Source organism: Paroedura picta, chromosome 5 (assembly GCF_049243985.1).
Source record: "Paroedura picta isolate Pp20150507F chromosome 5, Ppicta_v3.0, whole genome shotgun sequence".
NCBI lineage: Eukaryota > Metazoa > Chordata > Lepidosauria > Squamata > Gekkonidae > Paroedura > Paroedura picta.
The window spans coordinates 81,275,652-81,295,613 of NC_135373.1; the positions used below are offsets into that span (position 1 = coordinate 81,275,652).

Below are 19,962 nucleotides of genomic sequence, written 5' to 3' on the forward strand. Positions count from 1 at the left end.
TTGCTGGCGTATAAGACTACTTTTCCCCCCCCCTGAAAAACATGCCTCCAAGTGGGGGGGTTGTCCTATACGCCGGGTGCACTTCAGTTGGGATAGACATAGCTGCCCATAGTAGCCCATAGTACTGTAATGTACTGTAACAAACACTATATTCTGAGTGGAAATGTTGGGGGGTCGTCTTATACGCCGGCAAATACGGTAACTGTTTTTAAGACTGTTCACATACGGTTAATTTGTGTACTTTTAACACAATAAAGCCTGATTATAATTTAGTTACAGATTGGAAACAAAAGAATCTACAGCTTACATACATTTAAAAGACTGGAAATTTATTCCTGCTAGGGGAATCTGAAGACTATAATCCCATATTTCAGGTGGGATATGTTGGCAATTATTATGTTCAATACAAAATATTCTAATTTGTTCAACACAAAAATACCATTTCAAAGACAAGCAGCCTTATTAATGAACCATATTCCAAAGGAAATTCAGTATTACAAACTGATATGTCATTGAGAGAGGAAGTCCAAAGCAAAAAAGTAACCCCCCATTTGATTCTGCATACATCATGTGGCTATCTTTCTTGACTATGCAAAGTCTTTTTTCAATTTCTCAATCAGTATCTACCATGCTAATCCTTTTGGTACTTTAGGCTTGTTTTTTCCTTTGGTGCGCTTTGCCTTAAGCTTCTTCCTCTGCCTGGGATTCATCCATACTGGATACTGCCCATGTTGATCTAGAAGAGTCTTTTGATTTCTTTTGTTATCAGTGTCCATCTTGCTTTCCTCTGAAAAAACATTAAGAAATTTAAAGAAGAAAGCTCCTTACATATACAGGAGTGAAAAGAACATAAAAAGACTGTATTGAGATGTCCCAAGAATAAGCCAGGAAATATGCATGCTCATATGTGTCCATTTCCTTTTCCACACAGATACTACACTGAGATTGCAGGTAGTTCTGAAACAGGAAAACTTCATTCAATATTGGTCTTGATCAAAGCACCGAAAAGGGAATGGAATGGAGAGCCAGCATGGTGTAGTGGTTAAGAGCAGTACCCCCTAATCTGGAGATCCGGGATTGATTTCACGCCAATCACAGTTCTCCTAGAGCCCCTCTCAGCCCCACCTACCTCACAGGGTGTTAGTTTTGGGGAGAGGAAGGGAAGGCAATTGTAAGCTGCTTGTAAGCTTACAGTGAAAACGACAGCAACACAGTGCATTCATGATGGATAAATATTAGACCGTGATTTATGCCATTTTTCTTACTCTAATGCTGATAGGAAGGAAGAGGATTGGTAGAGAATGGAGTTGAAGAGGATACATAAGACTATGGCAGAGTTTTTAAAGGAAAAGTGGTAGGAAGAGAATTTCAAGATTTGAACACAGAAGAGGTAACAGCAACTGGAGAATACAGTGAGGAGACTGAGCAGTTTTGAGATTGTAATTTCATATGTTCTAAGCCAAGTGTATTAAAATATAAGACCCATTATGCACGGGGGTTTTAGCGCACATTCGGGGTGGAATGGCGGCGACTAAAATCACGGATAACGCACGGAGCCGGCTGCAACCGGCTGCAGCTTCGGTGCATGCCGCCGAAAAAGCCGCGTCAGTGAAACGCGGAAGAAAGCGTAGCTTCCGGGTGAGCGGGGCGCAACCAGAAGCGGCGCCTGGATCGGCGCGTGCATAATCGGTTACTCTGGGTTTTGCCGCCGTCGCGCCCCGCCCCATGTATAACCGGTATGCGTCGCGTCTTCCCCCTCCGCGTTTTCCATGTGACCCGAAATCGCCGTTTCGGCGGCCGTGCATAATGGGCCTAAGGCACTCTGGATCTCCATCACACCAATAAAGAAAGTGTCCAGGTTTTGTTGCAATTTTTCTTTTTCTTATTTTGAGATATTCTGTCAATAGTGGCAGCACCACCTTCACCTCCTCAGGGAGCCTATCCCACAGAGAAGAAGAAACGTTTGATCCAGGGGAGTAGTCATGTTGGTCTGAAGTAGCAGAACAAACTTTCAGTCCAGTGGCACCTTTAAGGCCAGCAAACTTTAAGACAAATAAAACTTGGATGGTCTAAGGTGCCGCTGGACTCTAACCTTATTCAGTAGAAAAGTTTGTATATTTCTGTATCTGAGAACATAAGCCAGCCCTAACTTAAGGGACACTATAAATAAAAACAAATGCATGATAGTGTGACATGCTGTTCTTTAATACAAATATTCTATCTGGTACACCATAAGCCCATACTCCAATCTACTTAATACTAATTAGAGAAACAGCAGCATTTATCTGATAGCTTTAGTGGAAATGTTAAGAGACTCTAGGTAAAACAGAGTACAAAAATAATTAGAGAAAGTGGTTAAGAGAGAGATCAGGGGGAAAGATCACATAAACCAGAGGTAATCAACCTGTGGTCCTCCAGATGTTCGTGGACTACCATTCCCATGAGCCCCTGCCAACAAACACTGGCAGGGACGCATGGGAATTGTAGTCCATGGACATCTGGAGAACCACAGGTTGACTACCCCTGATGTAAACTACATAGAATTATTTTCACATAGAAATAAAAAACAAACAAGACATGTTATTTCCAGAGCCCAATTGCTTTATTCCTTACAGAAAAATTTAAAAATAGGTCAACTTACCATTAGGATCCTTTTTCTCTTTCATTTTGTCAGCAGGAACAATAGTTGCTATCTCTTTTACTTCATCCATCAGAAAATCACTGTTTGTTTTCAGGATGTTCTGCAGTCTGGCAAGTTCCTTAGGGGCATTCTTCTTTCTCTTCTCTGCTCTCATCTTTCTTTTCCATTTGCTCCTTAAGCTTTTTGCCATTTTTGTTTGCTTCTATGAATGAGAAAATAAAATATAGCACAGCAGTTAACCCAATCAAAGCTGGGTACACTATAAGAGTTTTCTTCATACACAAACAGTATGGTACACAACTGCATAGTTATCTCCTATTCGTCCTGCCAGTCTGCACAAGTGCAGATAAGTGTACAGGCTAGTCTAAGTATACACTACACACTGATTTCTATGACAATAAGATATACATCCTTATCCATTGTTGTTCCTCTATGTTTATGAAACAGCCTAGGGGTGGGACGCGTCCGGCTGTCCAAGTTGGAATAGGGCCAATCAGGGTGCAGCCAGCTTTGCTCTGATTGGCCCTGTTCCTGTAGCTTCCGCCCTCCGTCCCTGGACTCCAGCCTCTTTGCTCTCAGACACCTCAGTGCCTGGAGCCAGCAGCAGGTAAGGGGAGAGGCCCTGGGCAAAGGGTCGTGTCGTGGTGGAGGGCTTGCTAACGAGGACCTCCTAGCCTACTGATGACTAGCCTACTCACTGCTAGCCTACTCACAACTATGTGCCTACCCACAGTGACCCCATTTCATGCCTACAATACCTAACCTTTATAAGGGGAACACTAGGCACTGTGTACATTTCAATTTTCCCAAAAAATTATGTTCCCTCCCCCCAAAAAACAGAGAAGGAAGTTTTTTTTTACAGATTCAAAATTTCCAGAAGTTTTATACTTCTACCAAAACCTCAGGTGCACATTTTAGAATCCATTTAATCTCCCATCTCTTTCAAGCCACAAAAGCGTCTGACTACATACCCACTAGTGTGTGAAAACACCACCAGGTTCCCCCTAGCCTTGAGCATCCACAGGCCCCTCCACCCAGCTCCATTCAATGAGCCCCAGACTGAAACGACGACTGAAGTTCAGCCGGTTAGAGTGTTGGATTAGCCTCGGGGCCGACCCGGCGCCGCCTCGCCCTCTGCCCCGGGCGGGCGCTTGCTGGGTGGCCTTGGGCCCCTCACCTACCTCACCGGGCCGTCGCGAAGATCCAGGGGGAAAGAGCGCGCGGTCAACAGGGGCAGGCACCTGCTGGGAAGGGAGACGAACACAGGCAGGAATCAATTAGGGGCCCTCCCCCTCCCCCTCGACTGGCGGGTTTCATAGCGCGCTTCTGGGGGGGGGGCTTCTCCTCCTCCTCCAGGGAATCCCCTCACCTGCACGTCTTTCGCTGCTTCCCCCACGAGACTCAGTACTTCCGGAGCTCCGCTCCTGTCGTCAGCGGAAGAGGTTGGGTCACAGCCAGCATCACAGCGTTGTTCTCGCAACTCCCCCCAACGGCCCTGCAAGGGGGCCCCGGCTGCGCGTGCGCGGCGGAGCTTCTGGGATGCTGCCGCGCGGCCGACAGACCTGACAGCATCGTCCCTGTGAGCGCCGTACACGTCGGTAGGGCCGGCCGGGCACTGGAGGCGCGTCTTCCGCCCTTGCTCCGTCGGTGCTTCCACACTGCAGAGCCTTACGTTGCCTTATCGCCGTGCCGGGCAGGGGCACTCTCTATGGACGTCCCTGTTCGTGGCGCCCCCCGCCCCCCCCCCCCATGTCCATTAGGAAGCCGCCTGCCTTTCTAGACGTGCAGTACTTTGAGGAAATCCCATTGCCGTGGGCTGCGTTGTAGGGATGGTTGGGGAGATTTCTGTAAACTACAGGACATGAGGATGGCGGTGTGGTGAAGCGATGAGCTCTGGCAAACAAACACTACACAGTTTTGGAGAATTTTAGAGAAAATAGGAAATTCGTCCATAAAAGCCCAATACCTAGCTAGGCTGTTGCTATAAGCACGTTGAGTAGGGAAGGAGGATGTATTTTTGCATCCTCTGAACTGACCAACCTTTGGGGTCATAGTTAACATGCTTAACATTGCTACCACTAGTTATGGAATGTTATGAGACCAATGTTATGGTTTATTTAATATTATATTGAATTATACTGTACTTATGTTTTATGTAAACTACCCTGAGCTGCAATAGAGGGTGACCTATAAGAAATATATAACTAAAATAAATCCTGCATGCATGTGCATATATCTGTAAGTGTATATTCGCTTTACAATTGAAACAGGACAAGGATGTGGATAAATGCAGTGTTCCAGTAACATGAGAAGTACTCAATATACATATAGAAGGGGGGAAAATCAAGAGTGCACTAACTTGTGAACAGGATTTCCAAAGAATCTTTAGAGCAGAAAGATTGAAGCTGAAAAAGCATAATCTCCCAACCCCAATTTGTTTCTGGCACAAGGCCCCTGGGCGGAAGAGAAGCGAGTGGCTATATAACCACATAGAAGGCAGTATGCAAATACAGCCCCCATCTGAATGGTTTTTATTATTTTTGGGAGGGAAAGTTCCAGTTTTTCTTGCCTGAGATGTAACTTCTTTCCCCAAGGAACATTTTGCTATGACAGTAGTTTGCCTGCCACTATCCAGAACTATGTTGGAGCCCACTGGCATTTTTAAACCAACTAAATTGTATCCAAGTTTTAAGCTTTCATGTGCATGCATACTTCTTGAAAGCTTGTGACTTGAATAAAACTTTGTTGGTTTTAAGGTACCACTGAATTCAAGCTCTATTCTGCTGCTTCAGACTAACATGGCTGTCCACCTGAATGCAACTATCCAGTTGGCTGTTGGAACGATAGTATAGGAGTCTGGTCACTGTACTGATCAGAAACGACTTCTGTATTCAGAAAGGCATCTCCTAATGTCACATATGATCTGATGACATTTTGGGGCCTCCTTAATTAAATCTTCAAGTCTGTGATTATAATTTGACTCAGGACTCAGTACAGTTTAGGACTGGACTCAATTTTTGATACAAGGACTCAGGCTATAAAAATTAAACACGTAGAATGCCCTTTTTCATTGCTAAGTGACTTAACCAAGCTTCCCACGCCATAGATAAAAGAATGTCTTGGTTAGAGAACATAACGTGGAGGCAGTCTTCCAACTTTAACATCTCTCATTTTATAATTTAAGCATTGGGGACAACATCAAAATGGAAAGCAGTTACACTTGTAGAGTTTAGCAGACAGAGAGAGTATGTTAATTATCTAATATTAGTATTCCTTTCCATTTAACTGATAAACAATTACCAAACATATAACACTAAATAAACAGCAAACGAAAGGGCCAATGGCTTGCACAACAATAATTTATTTTCATCCATTCTTGGCACTCTAATAGAGCAGAAGGTTCAATGGAATTGCCTCTCATGTTTTGCTAACACTTCCAAATACAAAACCAACCAGGATACTCTTCTATAAATACCCTGCATATATATATTTTGTACCCACTGACCACTAAAAAGATTGAAAAAAGTGCCTTGAGACGTTCCGCTTTCTTCAGCATGTTAAAAGGAACAGGTGACGTGAAGATACAGTATACAATCTTTTTTGCATTTCTTAAAAATCCACCAACCTGCAAATCTTAACAGAAGAACGTGTTGGCAAATAAAAATTTATGACAGTTATCCACCTCCAGAACCAAATCAAAAATGCAATATACTTCACTGAGGTTATTCCTTTCAAAATATGGTATTTGGACATATTAATATTAATTCCATTAAAGGAGAATTATATTAAAACATATTAGAGGAAGAACTTCACTCAAAATGCTATTAGTGTAAACTTTCAAAATGACCAAAACCACACAATTTTGTCTTATTTAAATATTCAGGGTGCAACAGCAAAAATTAAAGAGATTCAGTTTTATGTCATCCATCCAGACACAATTGTCAATTTCAAAGGACACATCTGTGGCAATTACTGCAGAAATAAAATAGAATTTTAATACTGCTTATTGACACAATTGGTGGTTGATGAACAAGTCTTTCAATCAAGAATAATACGCAAATAGATGCAATTAAACCTTTACAAAACAGCCAAGATGACTGCAATGTGTAATTAACTGATCTCAGAATAGAATCATAACTATCTGCTTGCTCAAACGCATCCTTTGTGCTGAAAACACTCAATAGCCCTGGAATGTAAAAACAAGCTTCAAAGAACACCACAGATTTTTCTATGCCTTAAATTAACGATTTATACACCATATCTAAATCTCACAGTTTTGAAGGGCATCTCCCAATTACTTTTTATTAAATGCTTCTAGCAAGCGCAGCAGGTGCAGAAACAGATTGATGATATCCAAATAGAGGTTGATTGCAGCCAAAATGTATTCTTCAGGAGACAGTTTGTGCATTAGCAGATGAGTGTCATAGATAATAAATCCACAGAACAGAAGTGCTCCTGCAGCAGCAAATACCACCTCGGCTACTTCACTGTAGAAGAAGATCTACAGCCAAAGAACATAAATACAAACTTTTAAAGATTTGGTTCAAAATGTCTTCTATAAAAACACATCATAATCCAAATTAACCACATTTATAGCTACAATTTAAAATGGGAATATTTTGCTTTCTTACAAAGAAAGGTACAAACTAGATACTATTTTCTTAGTCTCATGCATTTAGCCTCATGGTTTCAATTCTTTTGCTTTCTTGTCAGTATAAGGTTTTGTCATGTCTTCCTGCATGACTGTCACTAATACTGTAGTGACTAAGAGGCAACAGGACTAACTTTGCTTCAACAGGTTTATGCAATAACTACATATCTCATTCAGCTTTTATGCAGTATCCTTTAAAGTAGCGATCCCCAACCTGTGGGCCGCGGACCACATGTGGTCCTTCGACTAATTGGAGGTGGGCCCCGAAGGACGCCTTCTCCCCCCCCCCGGCCCTTTACTTCATCCCCCCCAGCCCTTTACAACACACTTCATTGTTGTGGCGTGTCTGTATCTTATTTTGAAGGGATGTTTAAACATTACCATAGTGATCAGAGAGCGCTAGGGCAGTGGTTGAGAGTAGAGGAGTAAACTACCCCCCCCGGGCCACAGTAAAAGGCATTGAGTGTTCCCCGGTGAGTGGTCCCTGGTGTTGAGTGGTCCCCAGTGATAAAAAGGTTGGGGACCACTGCTTTAAAGTTAACACACTGAAGTTTTTTCTGTTCTTAATGACAATCTACATCATACTAAACAGCAAACATTTTGCTTCTGCAGCTTCAGTGATGACTTAGAAAATATTTTTGAAATACATTCAAAATCTGGGAACAGAAATACAAGGAGTGACAGACACACAAACCTCAAACAGATTTCAGAATGTCTATCCAAGAAGAAGAAGAGTTGGTTCTTATATGCCGCTTTTCTCTACCTGAAGGAGGCTCAAAGCAGCTTACAGTCGCCTTCCCTTTCCTCTCCCCACAACAGACACTGTGTGAGTTGGGTGAGGCTGAGAGAGCCCTGATATCACAGCTCGATCAGAACAGCTTTATCAGTGCCATGGCGAGCCCAAGGTCACCCAGCTGGCTGCATGTAGGGGAATGCAGAATCAAACCCAGCATGCCAGATTAGAAGTCCACACTCCTAACCACTACACCAAACTGGCTCTCCCTTGTGTGCTATATTTAACAAGCCTAGAATTTCCTAATGAAAATATATGATTTTAGTCTGGCACTTTAATGTTTTCTTTACTTTTCAAAAGACAACAACTGCAAAAAGTTATCTAATTCTAATACAATTATGGCTCATTACAATTTTATCACAGCATGGCATTCAGTACAGGTGATATACTAATGAACTGACTGTACCAATTTGTGAATACTGTTCACATATTCAAATTACACTTACAAAGCCCAAGCAAATCAGATCGCCCTTCGCGGTCTGGGACCCACATTCTTGAGGGACCGCCTCGCATCCTATGCCCCCCGCAGGGTTTTACACTCTGCAGGCACAAATTTGCTGGTCATACCCAGCCCCTGGGAGGTGCGTCTAGCCTTGACCAAGACCAGGGCCTTCTTGGTCCTGGCCCCCACCTGGTGGAATGAGCGCCTGGAAGTGGTGCGGGCCCTACGGGTTTACCAGCTTTCTGCAGGGCTTGTAAAATGGAGTTCTTCCGCCAGGTCTATACTAGCAAAATGACCTAAATGGTTTTGCCTTAATGAATAATCGAGAATACAAACTATCAGGCATCCTACTTAATTATCATAAGAATTATTTTAGTGGTCTGGATCCCACAAAAACTTTCTACTGGAGGAAGAATATCCCTCAGTAGAGCACATCTTGCCTTACTCTGAAGCCTAGAATATCTTCTGAAATGCTATTCCAAAGGGATTGCAAAGAACAGGGGGCAGTCTGAAGTATGCAGAGAGGGACAGGTAAGAACTCACCTCCCACAGAAAGTTAATTGCACATAGGATTGTTCTGACGAAACTATGAACTTACTACATAAATATCTCCAAATCTATAACTACACATTATTGTATTCCATGTTAATCAAGACAGTAACCTCTTACCCTTAGAAAGCCCGAGAGAAGTAAAATCCATAAGCAAGCAAACAGCCTGTGAACAAACAATAGTAATTAATGTCCTTAAAATAGTCAAAGATCATATTAGGCTAGATATCAGGAAAAAAAATGTCACAGTTAGAGTAGTTCAGCAGTAGAATAGGCTGCCTAAGGAGGTGGTGAGCTCCCCCTCACTGGCAGTCTTCAAGCAAAGGTTGGATACACACTTTTCTTGGATGCTTTAGGATGCTTTGGGCTGATCCTGCATTGAGCAGGGGGTTGGACTAGATGGCCTGTATGGCCCCTTCCAACTCTATGATTCTGTCATTCTGTGATTCTGTTAACTTAGATTTTAAAGCACAGGACACCTAAATCTTCTGAATACACATTATTATAAAAATGTACACTCATTCTCTTATCACAGATAATCACAGCTCTAATGAGAGCCAGAGGGGTGTAGTGGTTAAAGAGCAGCAGGCTCTAATGTGGTTTTGATTCCCTACCCCCTGGCACTGAACTAGTCATAGCTCTCTTAAAGCTGTTCTCACAGAGCAGCTACATAACTGGGTGCCTGTTATGGGGGGAGGGAGTGGTGTTTGTAAGCTGCTTTGGGATTCCCTCAGGTAGTGAGAATCTGGGTATTAAAAAAACAGCTCTAATGTAATGTTCTAATGGTTTTTTTCTTTTGTGGGGGGAGGGAAGAGTATGAAATTGGTCAGTTGCCGATACTTGTTATGCTGCTCTGGATGGCTCTCTGTAACAAGCCATTTATATTATTTCAGAATGCAACAATAATTTATGATGTCCTGGAGACTATATATTTACTGATTATACATCAATTACAGAAAGTTAAAAATACATTCCTATGGCTGCTTTAACATGAGTATTATAAAGCTAACTTACCCAGCTCCAGCTTTGCTGAAATCTCTTTTGGACTGTAAAGTATATACAGTGAGAGCCAGAAATACAGCAGTAGTAAGAATAAAGGCTTGCAGGACAACAGATACTTCGTAGAAAGTTACTGAATTAAAATAAAAAAGTAAACAAATACATTTAACAACCCTCATGCATCATTCATTTGATATCATTGTTTGTTTACATCAAAATCATATGGGCATCACACTGAAATGCTGGTCTAGTCTAAGGATGGCATCAGATATAACCCACTTATCTTTGACTATAAAGCACCCAAGAGCTAAGCTTTAAACTTAATGTTAGAATTTACAGACTGCAATGGAACAGTAATGTGCAGGTGTCTGTCTTTGGGGACAGACTGTGTTCTGGTAAGTAACAGTTGGTATAACAGCAATACAACTGCAGTTGAGTCTCCCCTGCACTTTTCTACTATTATTATATCACAGAAAAGAGATTGTGTTCAAGAAGGTGCTTATTGGAGGCTCTTTTTTTCATATGTGGTGGAGATGTGAAAAAGTTTATACGTTCTGGGCAAAAATACATACTATTATGCAGAAAATGTGGGGTCTTAGATTTCCTATGAAAGCTGAAGCTATGTTATTAAGTGTTCCTCCGCAGTGCCTCCCAACCCACACACAAAGTTTTTTCTTCTATGCGACAACGGCAGCAAGACTAGAATTGGCCAAGAAATGGAAAACGCAAGAACTACCCTCGATAGAAGACTGGCTGAATAAATTAGCTGACTTTGCCAAGATGGCTAAACTGACACTAATAGTCAACGGAAGAACAGAAGAGGCCTTTGAAGAACAATGGGACCCTTACCTGAACTATTTAAGAAAATAATACAAAAGGGGGTTGAAATGGGGAACTAAATATATTAAATGAAGAGCATAACCTTTCTTTTTTCTGTACTTGAACTTGTACATTCTGATGGCATTTTTGCTCTAATTACAGTAATACGTGTACTCTACGTTCCAGATTAAAGAATGGCCTTTCCTTCCAAAAAAAAAAAAGAAGGTGCTTATTGGAAAGCCATTGTTTGGCTCCTGTTGCTGCCCCCCTTCTTGTTCCGCTAAACAAAACATAAGAAAATGATTCCCTTCCAAGACTGAAATTCCTTTGTAATGAGGCATGCAAGCACCAGTATGCAGCTGTTTCATTTTCAGAGAACCAGTGCACCCAAAACAACTTCAGAGTGGCATGGGCATGGTAAGCGATTGTAAGCCACTCTGAGATTCCTTTGGGTAGTAAAAAGACACACAGCTCTTCTTACTGAGCTTAGTCTTCCACTACCGACAGCCCCTATGGCAAAACTACTCAGGATTCTGGGGTCCATGATGCTTCAAAAATACAGACTGCCACAGGTGTTCATAGATTTTGTTTATGATCACCACTGATCTTGTTCCTCCTTCTGGGTTAAAGTCTATCTCTTTGTGCCAGGCATTGAGAACCACTAGAAATAGACGATTATACAGAAATACGCAGAGGAGCACATCAGCAGTCAATCAGGCTTTCCAGAACACTCCAAAATAGTGAGAAGTTTAATTCCTTCCACAGCCCATGTGAGAGCAAAGACGGTTCCCCAATCAACTCTTCACTTAGCACTTCCTGCAAAGGCACTGGCTGATATGTATATTTATGAACTCCTGTATTGGCAGTTGCTGTTCAATCTGCATTTTCTGCATTTTCATTTCTTACTGGAATGAAGACACTACATGAGAAGGATGAATACTTGCCTGTGATAGCAACAGTCAGTGCTTCCAAAATGGTCTGTAAGAAAATAAAATAAAGTTGTATAGTTTCCAGTAAACATTACGGCAGCGTCATTTATCCATTCCAATCCAAAGGGCTCTGGGTGGACAGAACCGTCTCTACCACTGATGGGAAAAGCTTCAAGAACAAACTGGAACTACTCTATGGGGTCTGCCATGCATATACAGCATGTGCAGTATTTGACAGGTACATCATTTTACACAATGTATCCCCCCAACACCTGTGAAAAACAGTTGTTAAGGAAGTGATGCTAACAGGAATAGACAAATAAAGTAATCATTGACAAAGATACACTAAAAATATTAAGGTGCGTGTGAAAAATAAAATATATATGGCCAAGAACTATTTTTAAAATATTTGCATAGATTTTGAGATTAGAGTTATGATAGTACTTACAAATCCAAAGAGAAGATATAAATTAACTGGATGCTGATGTCTGTATATGGTTAATGCCACAATCACAGCCAAGGAGCCCAGCAAGGACAGCAGAAGTACACCAGGGCTATAACATTGAACCAAGAACATAAGCAATACTGTTGTTTTTATTTATTCATCACATCTCTATGCTGCCCTTCCCCCGGGGCCAAGGCAGATCACAATATTTTAAATACAATAAGTTAAATCGTATTATATCATTAAAACATTTTAATTATCAATTCAGTTATTAAAATTTATGTTAAAACCCCCAGGAGCAGCCACCCTCTCTCCAACAGGGGGGGGGAGTGCTGTGCTAATAAAGGTATCTGGCTTCTAGATGTTATTTCCTATATGGTTTCTGCATAGGGAGGCTAGTTTTGCTGCTGATCTATGGGCCTCAACTATAGGCTTCACAGAACATCTCTGTCTTACAAGTCCTGCAGAACTAGTTTCTTCTAGAAGAGCGTTCCAAAATACTGGTGCCAAAGCAGAGAAGCCCTGGATGGGACCCTGAGCAGATTTTGTGAACTAGAGCGTAAAATATAAAAGAAAATAAAACATTATCATTAATAATATACATCCTGTTACTGCTGAGTTTTCCTTTAAGGCACAGGTCCAGAATCAAAAGGTACAAAGTTTGGGGCAGGGGAGAAGGAAAAAAATCTGAACATTTTAGAAAACACAGAACTGTTACAAGTAACACATTTTTCAGGACACCTAAATCTTTCAGTGCATGATCTTCCTCAGAGCTCAAAACCCCCAAAACCCTCTGAGGAATATTGTATAGCAAAAAAGGGCAGAAAAAAAGCAGCAGTTTGAAATGACCAGGGTATTTCAGAAACAAAGAAATGTTGATTTATTTGAAATCATACCAATAATGAATCACATCCAATTTAGAATGGTAATGTCAAAATCTTCATAGTATCCCCAAGAGCAACAGCTAACTTTTTGCTATAGAACTGATCTGACTCCACTCATCTCTATAACCATAAGCTACATTAAGCAGAATATGGTATCCTTGCCCTTATGGCTCAGTCTTTCCTAATATGATTACTGCTAGTTGCCTCCCCATTCTTACACAATGATGACTTTTCCTCCTTGTTTCACTGCATCTGTGATAGTGTTCAAGCCTCTGTTACTGCTCAGGAGGGAAGAAGGAATGGACTCTTGTTCACCCTTTGTCACATTCTTCAATCAGAACAGCTGCCTACACTGAAGGAGGGAAACCAGTTGTAGCTTCCCTGTACAACCTGTGCCAGGTCCACTGAGACAGCATAGCATACATTTGATAGTATAAGCCTATTGATAACAAGCTCCTGGTTCACATCTTAGCCCTTTCATGAGTCATTTTCTCCCAACCTCAACATCACTCAGCTATATGGAGATGATAATGCTGGCTCATCTTACAGGATCACTGCAAGAGATACCAAGATCAGAACACACCATGTATTTATTACCACTCTAGAACACTAAATAACCACACCATAACCAGCAGAACCATTTTAATCTCTTTCTTTTGTAGAGTCTTCACCTTTTAATGCTGCTCTACTCCTGTTCCTTTAACTGAAACACAAAAGTTAAGCTGGCAAGGCTGTCCCAGACTTTTAACTTCATCGGCAGAAAAGCTGTCAACTGCTTGGTGTCTGTGTTAGATGGCTTTTCTTTTCTTTTTTTAGATTTAGATTTTTATACTGCCCTTCCATATGGAATAGATGCAGGGAAAGTTTTTTTGTTTAAATTCCTTACTATACTAAAGTGATAACCAAACAAAATTACTTTATATAAATCATGGCTCTGAGCTGCTGATTATTCTGAAGGGAATTATGGTACAGATACAAGTCATATAGATTTTCCTAAACAAACTTAACACTATATGTTGTACTTTACAGTAAAAGATAAGAAGAAAGTGTATATTCAATAGGATTCATTAAAGGACTCTACCTCTCATGTACAAATGTCCGAATTGTGGTGGAGTAAAGAAAAACAGCAGCAGTCACTGTTGTCAAGAAAATCTGAACTGAAAGTATACTGTAGACTTTCCGCAAGAAAGCTAGGTAGGAAATAAAAACAACATGTTATCATGGTCTAGTTACTTCTGAATTTCCTTTAGGATTTAATCCTAGAAGGAAGTAGTAAGAAAGTACTGAGAAGTGGGCAATGCATTAAAATGAGCAAGAACACAAGCCTAAGGAATGTAGGGAAAGGATTCAATAGCAGCAGTTGGTTCCTCCACAGACAGCAACAGGCTAACTTTATGCTTATTTAGCAGTACAGGAGTTGCATTATGGGGACAATTGTAGAAGTTAGCTCTCCTGTTAGTCTATGAAACATTTGTTTGCAATTATTAAGTTAACATACAACCCACACTTTCACCTACATGGCCTGATTTTTAAAGAACACGAATTTACCGCTATAGGAGGGGCTGCCCGACCAGAACAGTAGTTGTTCTCCACGGTCTTATGAGCGGTTGTTACTGTTAGCACTGCAGCCAAGACAGAAGGAGGTCGTCACAGATAACCCCAGGAATGCTGGTAAGCAGACGAGGGCTTCCTTCTGTCTGTGGCGGATCCAGCTTTAGGTTTGGAAATACCTGGGGCGTGAGTCCGGAGAGGGGCCTCAGCGGGGTATAATACCGGACAGTCCACCCTCCAAAGCAGCTAATTTTATCGAGAGGAACTCATATTTGTTGCCTGGAGATTAGACGCAGAAGCGGGAGACTTCCAGATGCCACCTGGAGGTTGGCAACCCTAGTTCTAGAGTGGGAGGGGGGAACTGGCAAAGGCCGGTAGGTGCGGGATTCTTTACCCATGCGGATGTGCACGCTGGCCGAGGCCACATTGCTGCCATAGTTAAAATCGTCCTCGATGGACGTCCTTGGGTAGCCCTGACTCTCCGCAGCCATCGCGGCTGAACCGCGGCCTAAGAGTCCGCAGCGAAGAACTCCGTTCGATGGCGACGAATCCCTTCGCTTCCGGGAAGCTAGGCAAATCGATCGCAGAGAGCATCGATCGCCCTTTCCCCGCCCATCTCCCTCGTCAGGTTTCCGGTCTTCTCTCTGGCGGCGGGACTTCCTCTGACTACGCCTTTGCAGAGGATGGAGGCGCGTCCGGGGCGTTACTAGAGGCTCCAGTTTAGAGAGTGCTTCAAATGTCTCTCCAAAAGTCCGTGGACTACCATTCCCATGAGCCCCTGCCAGAGCATGGCTGCTTAGGAACATCTATATAACTCGCATCTGTCGCTTATGCTGGCAGGGGATCATGGGAATAGTAGTCCATGGACACCTGGAGAGCCAGAGTTTGGCCACTCCTGCTACAATCTTTGGAGGAGGCTTGCACCGTAAGTCATGAGAAGGCGAGAGGGTAGCACGTGCCTGTACCTATCCACCGCTATTAAGATAGAACCTGCTTACATCTGACAGTGCTCAGGAAGTCCATGTTTTGAATTAGCAGTGGTTCTAGTGTTCAGAGATATCTCATGTAGAGTGCATTACAAAAACTATAGTGATTGCTGGAAGATTAATGTTTAATGAGTGATCTGTACAGTATCAAATGTGAACCTACTCGTTATGTCTATTCTGTTCAGCTCTTATTTCCTTTCATTCTTGGGCTAATATTTTGAAATATAGTGATGCCTTCTAGAAATGAAATAGCTTGCCAAAAGTTGAATCTACTGCATAGCACTTAACATTTGCTTTTTTCATTTAAAAAATCAAACTCGTTGTTAAGCAATGCAGCAAATTAAAATTCCATCTTTCATTGCTTCATGAGAAATTACTTCATAAACCCAATAGAATGATATTAATTTAATTTAATCAATGAGAAACAGGATTCTTAGCTCATAAATTTAGGCTAATCACTTTTTCAGACATGCTAGATCCACTTTGACACACATTCATTCTTCAGCTATGGGGAAAATTATCACAATAATTTCCCAAAAAAGTACTTTCAGACTAACATAGTTAAATTAGTACTATTTTTATGTACCACCTTGAATTGGCATTATACTTCCAAATCTAAGTAAAGTTTTCCTCCTATAATTTGAGCAGTCCTTGGAAGCTCATAAGTGGTGCTCTCTTCTTAATGTTTGTGTAACTATCTGAAGTTTTTTGTTCCTGACTTATCTGCAATCTGAAAATGCTATGAGTGAAATCTAAACATATAGGAAAACAGTGCTTTAGATTTCACCAGAGGATTATACTAACTAATCCTGTCACCCAATGTTTACCTGGACATAATCTCTGCTGATTTCAATGGGAATTATTTTTGAGTAAAAATGCAGCCTTCAAAAAATATTGTTTAAATAAAGTTCTTACTTACAAATAGCGGCATTACTGATCATTTGAAATGTAACTATTTACAGTTGATCCATTTAATAAACTAGATGTACAACAGCTCACTGTAATACTGTGGTTCATATCATTGGATCTGTGCAAAGAATCGGTGCTAGTATTACCGTCAATGGCTTGTCACAACTTCACCCTCCATGTCATAAGTGTTTGTTGTGTCACTATAAAATCCAGTAAAGGCTCCTGAGCATGCTTCATATATACGTGCAGAGAAGCATTTGCCCATCAAATAATACAAGGTGAGGGACACACACATTGCAAAACTCATCTTTGTCATATGGTCTGAGTTTCAGACTAGGATACAATCAGTGAATACAACAATTATACATTCAGTGGATGCATATAACCCATATCCATACATCAGGATATGAATAAAAGTAGACCAGTTCCTTTCTATTACTGTGACACTCATTAACTGGAAATGTCCTGTTCTATATATAGCCCAACAATACAGCTTAGAACATTATAAAAGGTTCAAGGAAAGCACAATTTTCTGAAAGTTTCCATAAGATACTACAACAGTCTAGAACATTCTAGATTACTTAAAATTGAATCCTCTTAAAAATATGATTTTTTTCTACTTCAAAGTTCAAACATTTTCTTTTGTTGCTAATATTTAATATTTCTGTTGCTAATAATTAATAAACCCTGTCTTAATGTAGAATACTTACATGTATAATGTGATATTATGATGACCTAGCCCCGTTCCCTTACTCAGACGCAGGATTTTCTTTCCATTTTTTCCTTCCGTTCCGGCTGAGCAACCCCTTTATATTCTTTTGAATATCTATGGCTGTCACTTATTATATTTTGACACCTGTCACTGTGTTTTGATACTGGCTTAGCCCAGGAATTTGAGGGAGAAGGCAAGAGCACTTGTATTACTGAAAATGGCACACAAGAGGCTTTTAAAAAATAAACAACTTACTTTATTCAACAAAAAGGGGAAAAGGTCAGGTAAAATCAGGGGTAAAATGTCTGAGAGAATTCAATAAGAACTCTGAGATAACTTCATATATGCATAACTCCAGTTAATATATTGCCAGCAGTTGAAAGTTTTAAAGTTCATATGTCACCTTCACACAAAAGAGAAAGGAGAAAAACTGCTGCAACAGCTTTAACCTGTTATAACTGTTAACACACATAAGATTTTAAAATGGTTGATAGAACACATGTCACACAGCCAGAATTATCAGCTTGATAAGTCAAGATGTATTATTTGTAGTTTACTTTCCAACAAATGTATGGATAGATGTTTAAGTACCTTCTGACAGGTCTGCTTCCAAATTCCAGGCCTCGTTCATTTTTTTACCTATCAAATGCCCATTCCAGCCTGTTTCTTTCTGTTGAATTTCTTCTGGTCAACTTCCTCCAAAGAAAATATATTTATATTCAGCACCTTGCAAAATGGGGGTAAATGAGTGGATATAAATGCCTGGGTTACAAAATTCAAAATTATTTTGAAGTCACACTCAATACGCTCTGTGGGTGGGAATTTATTGGTTGTTCCCAGCCCCAAAAAAGCACTCCTGGACTCAACCCGAGCCAGGGCCTTTTCAGTTGTGGATCTGACCTGTTGGAATATGCTCCTGGATGAGCTGAGGACCCTGCGGGACCTTCCAGCGTTCCGCACGGCCTGCAGAACGGAGCTCTACTAGGTCTAAAGTTGAGGCTGGGGCAGTGGGGGAAGATCAATGCCCCCCCTGGTGTTTTTTGTCCATTTTAATGGAGGTTTTTAACTGGACATTTGTAACCTGCCACGAGCCTACTTGGGAGAGGCGGGTAATAAAATATAATAATAATAATAATATAATAATAAATACATGCATGACAAATCTGATAAAAATAGGCTCCTGCCTTCTGAATATTGTTTGGCAGGTAAAAAGTAAAACTAAATATTGATAGATCAGGTATCAGTGATCTGGAAACTAAAATTTTTTATTAACATGCTTTAAAAAATGACAGGAAATCACTAGCAATATTTTAGAGTGATATTTTTCACCTACCTACCATCTACTTGCTGTAAGAATCCCCAGACTAACGTGACCTTGGAGAAGATAACCAGCACTTGAAAATTGGTTGCTGCTGTTGACACTGCACTGATCATCTTAAATTAATTTCAAAGTAATGTTATATTTTTATCTAATTAATTTATTGTATTTTAATCATTGTCTATATGGAATGTTATGAACTGCCCTGAGCCAGCCTACTGTGAAGGAGGTATAAAAATCAAACAAATAAACATTCTATACATTTTAGCACTACAGAAATATAATTATTCTTTGGCACATTCTTTTAAACTGCAGCATAAAATATATATGAAATAGTAAAAATACTGAATAATTGACTATATTAAAATTTAAAGACAATTTTTGTTAAATGATAGGTGCTGTAAGTATTTGCAGCAATGGTAGAAGAATAATTACTCCTGCTATTAAGAAAACAGAAAAGTGACCTAGATGGGTCATGAATAAAAACATAGCATGTAAACACAAATAATATTTGTTCATTCTTTTTCTCTGAGAAAAATGCTAATGTTTGCAGCTTTACTCAATTTACTATCTTAATATTATAACTTGCCTTAATAATCAGCTGCTAGTATTTTAATAGAACAAATTTGATTACACAGTTTTCTAGATACCAACAGCTAAATTTAGGCAGGGATGGGAAGTGTGGCTGCCTGTTCCTTGGAGGGTATGTTGTCCTCGCCCCCCTCCTTGCCACCACTGGGGGCTGGAAAGGCTGGTTGGACCTCTATGGAGGAAGCAGGTAGGCCTCACTGCCCCGACTGGAGGGGAGGAGGCAGGGCAGGTCTGCAGGCCCTCTGTGGAGAAGGCAGCTGGCCTTCCCAGCTTCCACGGGCAGCAAGCAGGTGGTGGACACAGGCGTGGGCTCCATGGGGGAGACCGTTGGCCTTCACAGCCCCTGCCAGCAGCAAGGAGGCACTGGCTGGTTTCCCCAAGCCTCACAGAGGCTCTCCATGCTTGGGCAAAGTGGGAGGAGGAGAAGGAGGGTGGGAAAGAGCCCCTAATTGGCCCTAAGTGGAGGAGGGCCTTTAGTTAGGGCCAGTCAGAGGTAACCCAGTGCTTCCTGATGGTGCACCAGCTCCTCTGAGTGGTCCTCCTCTCCAATGGCCAGTTGGAGGGCTGGCATGTCGTCAGAAGCACCCTTCACATTTTATGTGGGATGATGATGATATATAGTATTTCTCCTTTTTTTCTCCATCTAAATAAAAAAATTCTTTAAAAAACGTTTTATGGATCTTATTATGAATCACTGATTATCATCAATTCTCAGCAAAAACCATGGGAAGTGTTTCCTCCCT

General features: G+C 41.1%; 2 protein-coding genes across 4 annotated transcripts; both read right to left on the minus strand.

The window, feature by feature from the left end:
* Positions 1-308: 308 nt before the first annotated feature.
* LLPH (LLP homolog, long-term synaptic facilitation factor) lies at positions 309-4,139 on the minus strand. 3 transcript variants are annotated; one of them, XM_077338725.1, is made up of 4 exons: positions 4,011-4,114; positions 3,823-3,882; positions 2,642-2,843; positions 309-787 (listed from the first exon to the last, which is right to left on the minus strand). In XM_077338725.1, exons 3-4 carry the CDS (start codon positions 2,829-2,831, stop codon positions 624-626), a joined length of 354 nt encoding a protein of 117 aa, XP_077194840.1. In that variant the 5' UTR covers positions 2,832-2,843; positions 3,823-3,882; positions 4,011-4,114; the 3' UTR covers positions 309-623. The 3 variants fall into 3 exon arrangements, with proteins under 3 accessions (XP_077194840.1, XP_077194837.1, XP_077194838.1); XM_077338722.1 differs by having other exon boundaries at positions 3,823-3,885; positions 4,011-4,112; XM_077338723.1 differs by lacking the exon at positions 3,823-3,882 and having other exon boundaries at positions 4,011-4,139.
* A 1,843-nt stretch (positions 4,140-5,982) lies between these two features.
* On the minus strand, positions 5,983-15,304 carry TMBIM4 (transmembrane BAX inhibitor motif containing 4). The gene is made up of 7 exons (XM_077338721.1): positions 15,098-15,304; positions 14,234-14,342; positions 12,272-12,377; positions 11,839-11,872; positions 10,091-10,208; positions 9,197-9,242; positions 5,983-7,142 (listed from the first exon to the last, which is right to left on the minus strand). The coding sequence occupies exons 1-7, from the start codon at positions 15,192-15,194 to the stop codon at positions 6,936-6,938; spliced, it is 717 nt and encodes a 238-aa protein (XP_077194836.1). The 5' UTR covers positions 15,195-15,304; the 3' UTR covers positions 5,983-6,935.
* Between the last annotated feature and the right edge of the window lie 4,658 nt (positions 15,305-19,962).

What these genes read in the sequence shown, in the direction of transcription:
- TMBIM4 (XM_077338721.1), bottom strand. Translation starts at nt 15,194, where the DNA reads ATGGCTGCGGAGAGTCAGGGCTACCCAAGGACGTCCATCGAGGACGAT. An exon ending in CAGCGTGCACATCCGCATGG is followed by an intron (nt 14,343 to 15,097) that starts GTAAAGAATCCC and finishes TTTCCTACCTAG; the next exon opens with CTTTCTTGCGGAAAGTCTAC. An exon ending in TTCTCTCGGGCTTTCTAAGG is followed by an intron (nt 7,143 to 9,196) that starts GTAAGAGGTTAC and finishes CTTTGGCTGTAG; the next exon opens with ATCTTCTTCTACAGTGAAGT.
- LLPH (XM_077338723.1), bottom strand. Translation starts at nt 2,831, where the DNA reads ATGGCAAAAAGCTTAAGGAGCAAATGGAAAAGAAAGATGAGAGCAGAG. An exon ending in AGAGAAAAAGGATCCTAATG is followed by an intron (nt 788 to 2,641) that starts GTAAGTTGACCT and finishes ATGTTTTTTCAG; the next exon opens with AGGAAAGCAAGATGGACACT.